This window comes from Bombyx mandarina, chromosome 24, assembly GCF_030267445.1.
Source record: "Bombyx mandarina strain Sakado chromosome 24, ASM3026744v2".
NCBI classification, from domain to species: Eukaryota; Metazoa; Arthropoda; class Insecta; order Lepidoptera; family Bombycidae; genus Bombyx; species Bombyx mandarina.
The window spans coordinates 11,177,416-11,193,220 of NC_143230.1; the positions used below are offsets into that span (position 1 = coordinate 11,177,416).

The 15,805-nt window shown below is 39.0% G+C and overlaps 1 protein-coding gene across 1 annotated transcript in view; it reads left to right on the forward strand.

Annotated features, from left to right (window-relative positions):
* LOC114248447 (AT-rich interactive domain-containing protein 5B) overlaps window positions 1-15,805 on the forward strand; it is an 85,397-nt gene that overhangs the window by 15,053 nt on the left and 54,539 nt on the right. The window contains exons 2-3 of the mRNA XM_028181686.2: window positions 6,433-6,574; window positions 7,737-7,846. Coding sequence (XP_028037487.2) covers window positions 6,433-6,574; window positions 7,737-7,846 — 252 coding nt within the window. The remainder of the gene's footprint in view (window positions 1-6,432; window positions 6,575-7,736; window positions 7,847-15,805) is intronic.

Below are 15,805 nucleotides of genomic sequence, written 5' to 3' on the forward strand. Positions count from 1 at the left end.
TATTTCATTACAAAAATTGGTACCCGCCTGATATTCGACTACCGGTGCATCGCTCAACACCGGACGTCTTATCCGTTCGGCCACGACGAGTTTAAAAATATAAAAAAAAAAATTAATAAAAAATATAAAATATAAAAATTTCGGCGTTCATTTTTCGCGGCGAAAACAACTAAACTCATTTAATCACTGCACTATTCGCCGCGACTACCGCTCGACTCCGTGGCTTGCGCCGTTCCTTATTCATGCATTTGTTTTGCTCGCCCGCCGCATCGTAAGTCGCCCGCGCGATTCGCTCGGTACATTCCGCCGGTCGCTTCGCCGGTCGCCGGTGCGCGTGGCTTGTTAGGTACATTTCTATGCTCTTATTTTAGTCGCTAGACGCTTCGCCGTTCGCACCGCGCGAATATTCGTATCGGCGAATGTCCCGTGGCCAGGCTGTTACACATACTATGTACCATGTATTTGACACACACACTAGTATACTCTTTGTTTATTGTCAAACTTTGGTTATTGTTTAAAGTCTGTGGTCAAATTGAGAATACATTTAATATTATTTGTCTATAGTGTAGTCTTGGCGACAACTGTGATTACAGAAGTATAATTGACAATAGAATCATAATAATATTCAAATTTTTTATGTTCAATTAATTATACTTGAATTACGACTACCACTAGTACAAAGAATTACGACAACGAATATGACAGCAACGGTAGGAGTTGATTGCTGATAAAGGATCATGAGTGCTCATGAGTGCTCATGCTATCCGGGAAAAGTGATAATGAAAGCATTGCTGATAAAGGATCATGAGTGATCATGCTATCCGGGAAAAGTGATAATGAAAGCATTGCTGATAAAGGATCATGAGTACTCATGCTATCCGGGAAAAGTGATAATGAAAGCATTGCTGATAAAAGATCATGAGTGCTCATGCTATCCGGGAAAAGTGATAATGAAAGCATTGCTGATAAAGGATCATGAGTGCTCATGCTATCCGGGAAAAGTGATAATGAAAGCATTGCTGATAAAGGATCATGAGTACTCATGCTATCCGGGAAAAGTGATAATGAAAGCATTGCTGATAAAAGATCATGAGTGCTCATGCTATCCGGGAAAAGTGATAATGAAAGCAGAGTTAGGAACCAAGGGGTATCGCAACTTTTCGTTCGCAATTCTTTTTATTTAATATATTTTGTACACAGAGCTGTTAGAAGAAACACGACAATAAGGATACAGAGTACAAGGGCACTAGTTATTTCATGTCGAAATCTCTTCAAGTAGGCCCGCAGAAGGAAGGAAGAACTAGGAACAAAAACCTAGTGCATACAGTAAACATTACATATAATAATATATACATATTAGAAGATACAAAATAATACATATACATACACATACATATAACTTTTATTTAATATGGTAAGGATGAATAGTGTTAATTAATAGATTCTTGTACGATTTTAGTGTGTTAATGTATTTTATTTAATTGGTATATATTAATATGTATATATATATGTATATTTTTGTTCGTACGAGTAGATTCCGTCGCTGTGTCCATGGTAATATAATAGGCGCATGTCAAACTTTAGGTGAAATGTTTTTGAATTTTAAACATATTTATTTTGGGTGCTTGCATCGTTTGTGGCCGATTTTCTGTAAGAGTCTGTGTTGCTGTGTCTTGTTCAACAACTGTATAAAATTTACACACATAAACATTGAGCTTATTTAGATAAAAATAATACATTATAGATTTCATCCTTATGGGTGTGAACACATCTTGCATAAAAGCTTTAAACCCTTTAATGTGGGGAGGGGGTGGTTTTCTCGAACCTGTCGAACGCCTCCGTATCTCTAACAGCGTATGCTTACAGCCGAGCTATTAGAAGGTGAACGATTATTTAGTCATTAGACTTATATACGTGTGTCATCATCATTAACCTGATGATGTGGCCTTCGTTTAGTCTCGTCAATTTCTTGCCGGTCCCTCGCAAGCCATCGCCGCACCTGATCGGAGGACTTTCCCCAGTGTGGTGTCTCCAATGGTCTAAATTTCACCGATAATAGAGGGGAAAGAAACTACTAATCACACAAAAAAAATCTTAAACTAATGAAACAAAACATTACTCGTTAAAGTTTGAGAAACAGCGCCTCACTGATCCCTAAACCAATATACGAGCGTTACTTTGGAGAATAGGGTTTCCGGGCTAGGGTTGTTTCGTTCGAGATAATTTTTGGTATTGCGAGTTTTGAACTCGATCGCGTTTGTGACAATATGGGAATATTTAATGTAAGTATATATTTGTTGATAGTATTTTTTTTTCCTGACTCTTCGCTGGTAGTCAAGGGGCTATTCCAGCTACGTGCGGACGGTAGGTAAGCTCACAGGCTCAACCTGAGAAAAATGGCTAGAACCAGCCCTAAAAAGAACAGTGCTTCACTGAGTCTACGAATGTAGTTTTTTCCTACCTATTCTGGTAACCTCGAGGGGTTATACTCAGAACGAGTAGGTGAGCTCACGGGGCTCAAACCTGACGACATTGCTAACGCTAGCCCTAGCAAGAGCAGTGCTTCGCAGAATCTACCACCGGATCGAAATCGCGACCCACTGAGAAGATCCGGCGAGAAACTCAGTGGGCTGTGTCTGAGGATTAATTTACTCGCCGATCCCTTCGTCGCAAGCGAAGGGTTCGACGAGGATGGTGACCGGTGCCTGTGCTACCTAAAAGCACCGTTAGTGGATCGGGAGGATCCGAAATGACGTGGCTGTGTCTGTGGGATTGACAGACTAGTCCCGAGTCATCTAACCTTAAACGATGTAACGTAACATGATGAACAATGATAATACCACAGGAAAGTGTCCTTTGAAAAAATAATATATATACATATCATATACAAATTTAGTAAAATTGAAAGTTTGTTCGTTTTTTTACTCTAATCATTTAAGACTGAACGGATTTGAAAATTTCGCCCAAAAATAGGTCACAAACTGGTTTGATACAGTGGATATTATTAAGTTTATTGACCGGACAACCCTGGATGTGTCTACAATAATAAATAGTTTGTTCGCTTGTTCGTGCGTACTTTACGTACCAACCAATCGGACTGCATTAGAGAGTGACACAGCCGACTCTAAGGCTCCCCGCGCACTAGGCAGCCGAAATATTTGAGCAGCCAGTTATAGCAAAAAGTCCGCGACAGAATTTATGTATGTTTTATGTCTAAGCGATTATCCCCAAAATAGTGAACCATGAATATAACAAGAGGAAAAATGAGATTTTTTGTTTCTTACGTTCTTTTTTATTGTGTTTGTTACTGTCAGGACCAGCTACCACCACCCCGCCTATTCCTGCTGAGTCCGCACGGGTAGGTACCACCACCTCGCCCATCTCTACCGTGAAACAGTAATGCGTTTCGGTTTGAAGGCTGCGGCAGCCGTTGTAACTATACTGAGACCTTAAAACTCATCTCAAAGTGGCGGCATTTACGTTGTAGATGTCTATAACCTCCAGTAACCATTTAACACCGGGTGGGCCGTGAGCTCGTCCACCCATTTAAGCAATAAAAAATTTAAAAATGTGTAAAATGAAAATAAGATCAATATTAATTACAATTTCCAAAGCGAAGCGTGAGCGGGTTTTGCTAATCGTAAATATAATTAAAACCCCTATTATATTTTAATTCTGTTTACGATTCGCGAAAATGGAAGAGCACATACTTTATTAATCTTAACACGCAATTTCAGCATCTTTACGTTTGGGAATAAAAAAATTAAATTTTAATACACAAATTTAAAATATAATTAAAAAAAAACTATGCAGTGACATCCCTTCCGAGTAGTACATTGGTTCAGGGCCAAATTGTATGTATAATATACAGACGTGTCGTGCGAGCGAACAAGCCTGATGATGCTGTTTCGCTCGCACGCCACGTCACCCGGCAGGGGTTAGATTAAATTGATTTAAAATTAATTCAATATACAGAAAAAAAAAATGTTACGTGTGAAAATTTTATTTTATTGTGTAGTGGGTGAACGTTCTGATGGTCTTCCGAGTGTTGTCCTCGGGAACGTTTCCTCCTTACCGGGATTTTTTTTCCTACCTATGCTGATAGCCTTAAGCTTATATCAGCTTAACATGTAGGTGAGCTCACGGGGCTCAAACCGGATTGGTGCTAACACTGGCCCTAGCAAGAGCAGTGCTTCGCGGAATCTACCACCGGATCGGTAACGCGACCCACTGAGAAGATCCGGCAAGAAACTCAGTGGGTTAATTCGCTCGTCGAGCCCTTCGTCGCAAGCGACAGGTTCGACGAGGACGGTGACCGGAGTTACCGGGGAGCGCGATCACACGCATGTAAGGGTCGCGGCACACGGGCCACTAGCCACATCCACAATCGCCGCTAATTGAAGCTAGAAGCGACTACAAAAGAAGCTGACGCGCGCGACAGACACATGTGGTCCATGTTGGATACTTTTTGATTCTTGGCCGCTGTTTTTTTTTTGACGCGTGCTTGCAGTATCATAATGGACTCCGACGAAGAAATGAAGGGTGAGAGGGGTGGGGAGTCGCGCGAGTTTCTTGTGTCGCCGTTTCGCGACTGAGCCGAGCAGTGGCGATTTGTGGCGTGTGGCGACCACCGGCGTCTACAGTGTGCGGCGAGTCCATACTGTTACGCGCTGGGGTTCGGGATAAATAAAATTTCAACAAAGTACAACTTAAAAACTGTATTCAACACTTAAAACACTCAATTCGCTTCTTCCGCTTCACTTCAGGTGATCTGTTTGCTGTTTCGCTTCGAGTAGTTCCGATTACTAACTGACTGCGTGCCATCCCTGCGACGCTTTTATAGTAGATACGACATCCCTAGAATAATCGAGAATATTCCACACATCTCTGGTAGTAGTTCCCGCTATCTGACAGTAGATAGCGTGGTACCTCTCGAGCTTTCTAGGTCCTTCGATATTCGTTCGACTATTCGGTGATAGATGGCGTTACTCTTACCGGCGTATCAATGCAAAACGTATGAAAGCAACAGGAAATAGGTCGGTGGTTGCGGCTGGGGGTCCTGTGTGCGGCGACCCTTGGCCGTTCCATGAAGATCGGTCCCTATCGGAGTGGACGGCCTGTTGGATGCGGCCCCCTAACTGTACCCTTTATAGAGACCGACCGTCTTGTTGGTCCCCTGCATTTGATTCGTATGGAGGGGCCACATGACCAAGAATATGAAGCTTTTATAATCTATGACTTGGACCGCGTGTCCGAAAAAGCTGTTTTTTTATTGCTTAGATAGGTGGACGAGCTCACGGCCCACCTGGTGTTTAGTGGTTAGTGGAGCCCATAGACATCTACAACTTAAATGCCGCCATCCACCTTGAGATATGAGTGCTAAGGTCGTAGTATAGTTACAACGAGGCTATCAATCACTCCTCTTTTAAAGTCGGTTAAAAAGCTTGATTTTCGTACCTAGCGTTATGCCAAAGTAACTATTCCACGCGGACGAAGTCGTGGGCAAAAGCTAGTGTATAGATAAAAACAGTCAACAAGCAGATACATCTGTACAATAGGCGGTCTTTTCGTTAAAAGCGATAGGATAGGATAGGGATTTGGTGGGAAAAAAAAGAATACTCTCATCGCTCCTGGTTGAATCTTTGACCCACAGACACAGCCCACTGAGTTTCTCGCCGGATCTTCTCAGTGGGTCGCGTTTCCGATCCGGTGGTAGATTCTGCGAAGCACGGCTCTTGCTAGGGTTGGTGTTAGCAACGTCGTCAGGTTTGAGCCCCGTGAGCGTACTAATTAAGGTTACGCTGATATCGTCTCTCTAGACCATCAATCAGCCTAGATAGGAGAACAAACAAATAATAGTTTAAAAAAACTAACAAAATACGCTTTTATAGATAATCCAACTAAAAAATAGAAAATAAATTTTAATAAATTTGAATTAAAAATAGTGTAAGAAAAAAATATTTTATTGTAAAAAAGCGTGGGTTGCTTTTCAGGATATTATCAAAATAACCCTTCTACTCATATCTGTTCATAAAATATTTATAACTACTGATACCATGCACCCCACGCTTTTTTTACAATAAAATCTTTTTTCTTAAACTATTTTTAATTCAAATTTTTAAAATTTATTTTCTATTTTTTAATTGGGTTTTCTATAAAAGCGTATTTTGTTAGTTTTTTTAAACGATTATTAATTTTTCATTATTTAGTTGAATTTCAATTTTTTCAATTTTTTTTTGTCAATTTTTTTTCTAATATTACGTTGTCACCGATCCTTAATAAGTATACCAAATTTCGAGTTAATCCCACGTTTTGAAGGGGGTCAAAATCATATTCAAAGATTCCGTTACATACTAACATACATACGTCTGAAGCTAATAAAAGCGTATTAAAAAAAAAGGTTGAATCTCTAACAGCAGATTGTCTTTTCAGTTGGTAGGATCGCCCTGCGGTCAACACGGGCAGTACACCTTCTACAAGGCCCTACGTCTGACCGGCTCCAAGGAGAAGATAATAGCTATAGGAGATTTCTTCTTCGTTCGAATATGGCAGGACTGCGAACTGGTCTCCATAGGTGAGTACAGGCGAGAGAGAGAGAGAGAGAGAGAATACACTTTATTGCACACCAAAACACAATTTACATTCAAAAAGCAGATACATTTGTACAATAGGCGGTCTTATCGCTAACAGCGATCTATTCCAGACAACCGTTTAATTTACAGAAATTCTGGAAAATATAAAAATATGGCAGGTATGTTGCGGTATACCATAACAATACATTATTATAGAAAATATATACATACAATAAACAGATATATCGTCTTTTCGCATTAAAAGTGTAAAATTTCCAAAAATATTCGAAATTGAGTTAATATGCGGAATCATTTGGTATCGACAGTATTTTTCTCATAAATACTGTCAAAAGAGCGTAGTTTAGTTTTAGTTTACCTATGTTTTGACTACTATTAAGATATATTTTTTCCACAGCCCACCTGGTGTTAAGTGGTTACTCCCCATAGACATCTACAACGTAAATGCGCCACTCATCTTGAGATATAAGTTCAACAACAGCTGCCCCACCCTTCAAACCGAAACGCATTACTGCTTCACGGCAGATATAGGCAGGGTGGTGGTACCTACCGTGCGGACTCACAATGCGTCCTACCACCAGTAAATCAGATCGGCATTAAAGTTCGCATACGGAAATAAAGGTCTGACGTCATTTGTGGCCAAGTAAACATCGGGCTAGCTTTTGTACGTATACATACACAAAATGTTTAATCCAAGAGAAAGTATTTAATAAATAATAGTTTAAAAAAACTAACAAAATACGCTTTTATAGAAAATCCACCTAAAAATATCGTGGGGCGCATGGTATCAGTAGTTATGAAATATTTTATGAACAGATATGAGTAGAAGGGTTATTTTGTTAATATCCTGAAAAGCACCTCACGCTTTTTTACAATAAAATAATTTTTTCTTACACAATTTTTAATTCAAATTTATTAAAATTTATTTTCTACTTTTTAGTTGAATTTCAATTTTTTCAATTTTGTTTTTTTTTTTATTATTGAATTGTCATCGGTCCATAATAAGTACACTAAATTTCGAGTTAATCCGACGTTTTGAAGGGGGTCAAAATCATGTTCAAAGATTCCGTTACATACTAACACACATACGTCTGAAGCTAATAAAAGCGTATTAAATGTTAACTGAAGGGTTTGTATCGTTGGCAGGTGAACTCCAATTGCTTTGGACCGACCGGGTCTCTGATCAGACCCTGGTCAGCCTCCGCCTGTACTTCCTACCCGAGAACACACCAGACGGAAGGAGTCTGCACGGAGAGGTAGGTTCTACCTCATCATAACCTCGTATTGAATTATTTGAGATATGAAAATAAAAACGGCCCGCAATGGAGAACGAAGTGATAGGTGACAAGACGAGGGATCAACGTTCTGTTGTGACGCGGGGAGCGATATTTGCAATCCATTGCGGGTTCGTGATGATCTTGTTGAAATAGTGTAGATGAAGTCGTCATGGCCTAAAGGATAAGACGTCCGGTGCATTCGTATGTAGCGATGCACCGGTGGTCGAATCCCGCAGGCGGGTACTAATTTTTCCAATGAAATACGTACTTAACAAATGTATACGATTGACTTCCACGATGAAGGAATAGCATCGTGTAATAAAAACCAAACCCGCAAAATTATGATTTGTGTAATTACTGATGGTAGGACGTCTTGTAGTCCGCGCGGGTAGGTACCACCGCCCTGCCTATTTCTGCCGTGAAGCAGTAATGCGTTTCGGTTTAAAGGGCGGAACAGCCGTTGTAACTATTCTGGACCTTAGAACTTATATCTCACAGTGGGTGGGGGCATTTACGTTGTAGATGTCTACGGGCTCCAGTAACCACATAACACCAGGTGGGCTGTGAGCTCGACCACCCACCTAAGCAATCAAAAAAAGATTGGATAAAAACAAAAAAATCGAAATATGCCAGAAATAGTCCTTGGTATACACGGCTTACAGCCCGAGCGATGATCAGTGTTCACAGCCAAACCGTTGCCCGAAAGAAAGCTACAGAAACAAACCCAAAGATGTTTCTAGAAACCGGCGAATCCAATTCGCGCCACAAAAGTCATTTATCAACTTATCTGTTATCTATCGCACGCGGACGCACTACACACGTAATGTTGGTACTTGTAGGAATAAAAATTAAAAAAAAAACAAACAAAATCGACCGACTTCTAAAACAGCGTACGATGCAGTTGAGCGTGTCGAACGCGCGTCCGAAAAGCTGGTTCTGTTTGATAGAAGTTAAATTATATATCGACGCTTGAAAGGCAAACGTGACTAATGCGTGAACTTTACAGTAGACTAATTTAAGGTTGACATACCTGAAAAATTTCTATTTTAACGAATCTAGCTGTAGGATTGAAATGATTTTAATAGACCTAGAAATATATTTTTTTGCGCATTGAATCTGGTTATTGCCTATCATTTATGTAAAAAGCAGTTATTGTCGCTTAGTCACGTTTGCCTTTCAAGCGTCGATATGGAAAACGATGTCGAACGAATGCAAGTTGATAGTTCTAGTAAATCACTATAATAAACTACACGTGCTGACATTGTAAACGTCATAGTTGACTGTCTTTGATCTTTATAGGACAAGGTTTCTATATTACTAGATTTCTTTACTCACATGGGATCGCTATCTACATTCTCGTGCCTTAAGAGATAGTGTATTATATATACAAAAAGTGCGCCAGTTGCCTTAGTCGAAACGCGAGATAAATGACCTATGAGTTTTTTTGGTTATCGGAGCCCATAGACATTTGTAACGTAAATGCCGCCACCCACCAAGGGTGGTGGTACCTATCCGCGCGGACTCACAAGAGGACCTACCATCAATAATTACGCAAATTATAATTTTGCGAGTTTGATTTTTATTACACGGTGTTATTCATTCACCGTGGAAGTTACAATGAAAGTCAATATAATTTTGGTGTTCATATTAATCATTGAGAGCATTTAATTGAGAATTAACTAATAGAAGCGTTAAAAACGCAAGTCTGCATATAAATTTACGAATACAGCCAATGTAAGTATGTCTCGCTCGCGCTCATGGATTTATACTCTGTCTCACTCTAATCCCTATTTGGTAACGCCAACTATTTCATGGATGAAATTACTGACTGTGTCGTTTGAAAGTCACAACCGGTAGCGTTGGCGATTTGAAAAGTGAAGCGCATGAATTGTGATTTTTATTTAATTTATTTACTAATTTAGTTTTATAAGATTTTACTATAATTATTTGCGGAATATTTATATTAGAATATGACTGTATAAGTTTTATTAAATTTCTACAAAGTATAGTTTAATATTAAGTATAATCATATTATTATTAATTTCTTACGCAATCCTATATAAGTAAACAAAATAAAAGAATCAACAAATAAAGCTCACTTTAGAAAACATAATAATTATAAATTAGCATATATTTGTCGATATCTTGGACCATACGTAGATTCGGTATTGCTTATAACTCGCAAGCGATTTCAGTCTTTATACTTTTGAGTTAACCGTGAGATTCCTGTGCTCACCCTCTAGAGTAATTTTGTTGAACGTTATGGGATTTTTATACGACATTCTCGTAATATTGATACTTTTTAAAGATTTGTATATGTTTTTTTTCTTTTAATTAATTGCTTAGAATCAGAAGAAATAAAAGTCAAACGGGCTTGCACTACATGACTAATTGTGAAGTGCAATAAATCTATATTATGATTTCTTTCGTTTAAAAAAAATACCGCTTTATCATCAACTCAGTATCTTTAGATAAAGGTTAGGCTGCTTGAAATGGCATCCCGCGAACACAAGCTACGTTCATCATGATTGTCTGAAAACTGGGTTCAAAAATTTAGATCGTGAAAAACGATCCGAAGATTTTTAATTAAATTTGATTTTTATCGAATTAAAAATTCAATTTGATTCGTGTTTTGATTTCATAGCGTAACTTTTCTAATATACTTTTTTAGTTTCTAGTTTTACACGTATTTATGTGTTGTTTTTCTGTGGCCTGAATTATATTTTTTAAGGAAATACTAAAGGGGCCCCGCGGTCGCACCTCCGTTAAAGTTATTATTTATATTTAAATCATAATTGAAAGAATTAAACACGTACCATTTTCCAGGCTTTCAATTTTATCGGGTTGGCTGTGTGAAATTTCGTCCAAATTGGTTCAGAAATTTCTACGTGAGCTCATGTCTCTAATGGCAAGAATCGGTTCAATTTTTTGTTTAAAAAAAAAAAAAGTACAATTATTAATTAGGTGATGTGTAAAGTATCAAAACTATTCAAACGAAGACACAATACGGTTGGCCGTGCGACGCGGCATGTGACGACTTCTGAACAGTAATTCTAAATGAGACAACATTATTCTAAAATATTTTGAACAAAGAGAAATTTTTGTAGTTTTTTTTTCAAGTTCGCATCTTTGACCTTTCGCTATGTCTGCCAGCCGTTACTCAAAGGCATTCGAGAATTCAACCTACGAAGATTTTTCTAGTAAAAAAGTTGTTCTAAACAGCTGCGCATTTAATCTCAAATTTATCTTATTAGTGAGGTATAGATTTCAAACTCATATATTAAACTATTACGTTCACTGGTGGTAGGACCTCCTGTGAGTCCGCACGAGTAGGTACCACCACTCCGCCTATTTCTTGAAGCAGTAATGCGTTTCGGTTTGAAGGGTGGGGCAGCCGTTGTAACTATACTGAGACCTTAAAACTTATATCTCAAGGTGGGTGGCGCATTTACGTTTAGATGTCTATGGGCTCCAGTAACCACTTAACACCAGGTGGGCTGTGAGCTCGTCCACCCATCTAAGCAATAAAAAAAAACTAATTTATTATGAATTTTGTTAACGTAATTATTTATCTGTGATCAGGGTGGATTGCGAAGTGTGCATGATGTTTTTTTCAATGTATTATTTAAGTAAGGCACGTGTGTGAAATACGCAGGCAGGTGATACTAATATTCTAGTCCTTTTTTCTTTCTCTTGCAAATACTGACTTTGAATTCAACTCAAATGATACAGAAACATCACACTTCGAAATCACCATTGTTTTTCCTGATCTTCTCAGTGGGTCGCGTTTCCGATCCGGTGGTAGATTCTGCGAAGCACTGCTCTTGCTGGGGCCAGTGTTAGCAACACTTCCGGTTTGAGCCCCGTGAGCTTACCTACATGTTAGTGTGAAGCTGAAATAGCCTCTCAAGGCTATCAGCATAGGTAGGAAAAAAAAAATTGTTTTTGAAGTGAAACTTCTTTAGAATCGTTGTGATGTGATTTCGAACTCGATGAAACGAAATGAAACGAAACGACAAAATAAGTCTGTCGCGATTGGCTTGCCGAAGCGGCTCCGAGCGGCGCCGACAAATCACGAAGCGCTCCACACGGTCTCGCGTCTCCGACTAGTTCACTGTGTTTAGTTAATCAACTGTTTATTAATAAAACGAAGGTTTTCGTTTCTGATTATTTTGTTTTTAAATTTTAATATTCTCATCGAGTGCACTGTCCTGTTAGTGTAGGAACGTCGATTATCTTATCTCGGGTTCATTCCTTGTGTAAATAACTGATAAGGTGATCGGTCGTGCTGCGGTATGGTCGCGAGCGAAAGTGTAAACGTTTTTAATAGAAAAATTACATGAAAATATTATTTAAAGAGTTATTTACGTTTTTTTTTTTATTGCTTAGATGGGTGGACGAGCTCACAGCCCGCCTGGTGTTAAGTGGTTACTGGAGCCCATAGACATGTACAAGGTAAATGCGCCTTTCACCTTGAGATATAAGTTCTATAGTTACAACGGCTGCCCCACCTATTAAACCGAAACTCATTACTGCTTCACGGCAGAAATAGGCAGGGCGGTGGTACCTACCCGTGCGGACTCACAAGAGGTCCTACCACCAGTAAAGCTTAGACACAGATAAAGAAAAAAGTGCTTCGTAAAGTTTTGTTATGATCTCGTTATAACATTTTTAATGCTTTACAGTTTTCTTCGTGACGGTGGAACCGTAAAAGGAATTTTAATTATGTCTGTGACTTGAGGAAAACGCAAAAAAAAAATATCTTTTTTAGATAGGACGTCTTGTGAGTCCGCGCGGGTAGGTACCACCGCCCCGCCTATTTCCGCCGTGAAGCAGTAATGCGTTTCGGTTCGAAGGGCGGGGCAGCCGTTGTAACTATACTGAGACCTTAGAACTTATATCTCAAGGTGTGTGGCGCACTTACGTTGTAGATGTCTATGGGCTCCAGTAACCACTTAACACCAGGTGGGCTGTGAGCTCGTCCACCCATCTAAGCAATTAAAAAAGATGCACTAAGAGGAAATAGATGAATGCAACTATGTATATTCGACCTCTAAAATCGTTATCTACTTTGTTCTGGTCCGCTGAGGATGTCTGATTTGCGCGCACCTGTACCGTCTGCAAGTTAATCGCTACGATATTTTGTTGTTTGAGATAGTTTTGAGAACTTACAGGAAAATAGTTCACTATCGGCTTTAAAATAATTATTATTTTTGAGTCGTATGATTTTCGTGATATTTTAGCGTTCTAATGTTACGCCACTTTTACTAATGTCGTTATGATGGTTCTGTTCACGATTGACTTCCACGGTGAAAAAATAACATCGTGTAATAAAAGTGAAACCCGCAAAATTATAATTTGCGTAATTACTGGTGGTAGGACCAGTTGTGAGTCTGCGCGGGTAGGTACCACCGCCCTGCCTATTTCTGTCGTGAAGCAGTAATGCGTTTCGGTTTGAAGGGCGGGGCAGCCGTTGTAACTATACTGAGATCTTAGAACTTATATCTCAAGATGGGTGGCGCATTTACGTTGTAGATGTCCGTGGGCTCCAGTAAGCACTTAACACCAGGTGGGCTGTGAGCTCGTCTACCCATCTAAGCAATAAAAAAGAAAAATGTCGAATAAATATTGTAAATGTATCGAGAGCTTGTTTATTCTGCGGCAAATAGTGCGGTCTGAGATTTTGTACGTGAGAATCCTGTTTTTTTGATACCAATTATTACACAGAATACCATTTGTGGAGTGTACCATAGATGGGACATCACAAATCTAAACTTTTCTAGTCTCGTATTCGCTAAAGCCCTTTCAGGCGGACTAGAATAGAGATCACAGCTCTGTTTTTCTTATTTTTTGCCTTTTACTCATAAATAAGTACTGCGTAGCACAAAATGGTACTTACATACACGGGTTAAAGTCTAAATCCGCACATTCCATTAGCCAACAAAGACAGACTCTTTTTTTTCAACAATGTTGTCAACTCAATCCAACTAGAGATAATGTTCAGAACCATTAAAACGCTGCACTCCATTCTCGACCTTCAAAATAAATGACGTCATGTGCTTTTTTTTTTAACGAAGAACGCGTTAGAATTTTTGCGGGCTCAAAGCTCAGATCTCGTCTGTGAGACCGATGTGAATGACGAAAATGTATTAAAATGGAAGCTTCTCCATCAGACAAGAGATAGGAATGGATGGAGAGAAACTTGAGAGACGATTACAGAAGAGTGACGATATTAAACATCGAAGGAACGACTTAGAATTATTAAAAAAAAGTGTGTGTGTATGTGTGTGTGCAAGTCACACACGGTAGAAGTGAAACTTATAAATAAGATATATATACATTGAGTATTCCACTGCACATGAGCATACATATGGACAATGTTTAGTAGATGATAGTGGGGATGCTACTAGGAGTCGCACAAAGAGGAGACAGAGAACGTCTAATGTGTTTTATCTCATTCTCTCGCCGGCTGAATCCTATACATTTATGTGTTTGTGTCTCTATGGACTTATTTTTTCGTTTCATCGAGTTTGAAACCACAACGTTTCTAAAGAAGTTTCACTTCAAAAAGCATTGTAGTTTATTCGTAATAGCGAATCGGGAAATTTAAGAATGATCGTTTGACGGAAAGAATTCAACATTATCCTCGTTCTCTATCGGTAGTAACGCAGTAATGTGCAACGTCTTATCGACAGCGTCACCCTGAGCGTCACTGTTAACATTATTAAATCGGGTTTTCACATCGACATTTTTGCAATTACAAGAGAGCCGTTTAAAGTTTCAAATTTGGATAAAAAATCATAACAAAAACACTTCTTTAGCTATTCGAATGCGGTAAACTTAATTGAAGTTCAATTAAAAACATCGAATGGTTGATGCTAATACCAAATAGAACGGGCTTTTAATTACAAAGATAAATGTCGCGTATTAATCGAGATGTCGCTTAAGCCCTTGATATGATCGGACCACCGCATAGCAGACATAAAAATTTCATAGGTATATAGTCAAACCTGGATAAGTGAGAAAACTCTATAAGTGAGAGTAATAGCCAGGAACCGTCATTTTAAACTCCCAAAACCTCTATTAGCGAGAAACAGAAACCTCTGTAAAAGAGAGTCGTTTTTCCCTCATAGACTTCCGTAAGTGAGACTCCTACTTATCTATACCTCTATAAGCGACAGTCGAGCTTTATTTATTTATATTATTTAGGAGGAACAAATGAAAAAACAAATTACAAATTTAACATCTGCTATTTTATGACTCATTCTTAACTTTCGTGGAACTTCCTATCATTGTTTTTGTATTGTTTTCTCGTCAGTATTGAACCTATTATATTTCGTGGAACTAAATAACGTTGTTATTTTATCACATTCTTTTCGAATGGACACGTGTGCCTGTGTACTGTCCTGTTTGTCGGACTTACTCAGTTTATCGTTAATCAATTGCCAAATAAAGTTCTGTTCTGCATCATGTCAAAACGGAAAATTAAAGTACTATCATTAAGTGATAAACTTAAAATAGTGAATGCGTTTAAATCCGGAAAATCGCGAAATGATATTCAGAGGGAGCATTAGCGAGAAACTCGGGTTAGTGAGAAACCTCTTTAAGCGAGAATGAGATTGTGCTCCCTTGAACTCTCGCTTATCCAGGTTTGACTGTATATGTAATTATTTGAAGCGACCGTTTCCAAATTGGTTATACTGTGCTGTGGTCGAAATTCTTTTGTGCGAACAATTTCTACGATAAAGAAAGAGCATCAGGCTAACCGCGTCATTACGGATCCTCCCGATCCATTAACGGTGCTTTTAGGTACCACAAGCACCGGTCACCGTCCTCGTCGAATCCGTCGCTTGCGAATTACGACGAAGTAAATTAACCCATAGACGCAGTCCACTGAGTTTCTCGGTGGTTATCCTCTGTGGGTCGCGTTTCCGATCC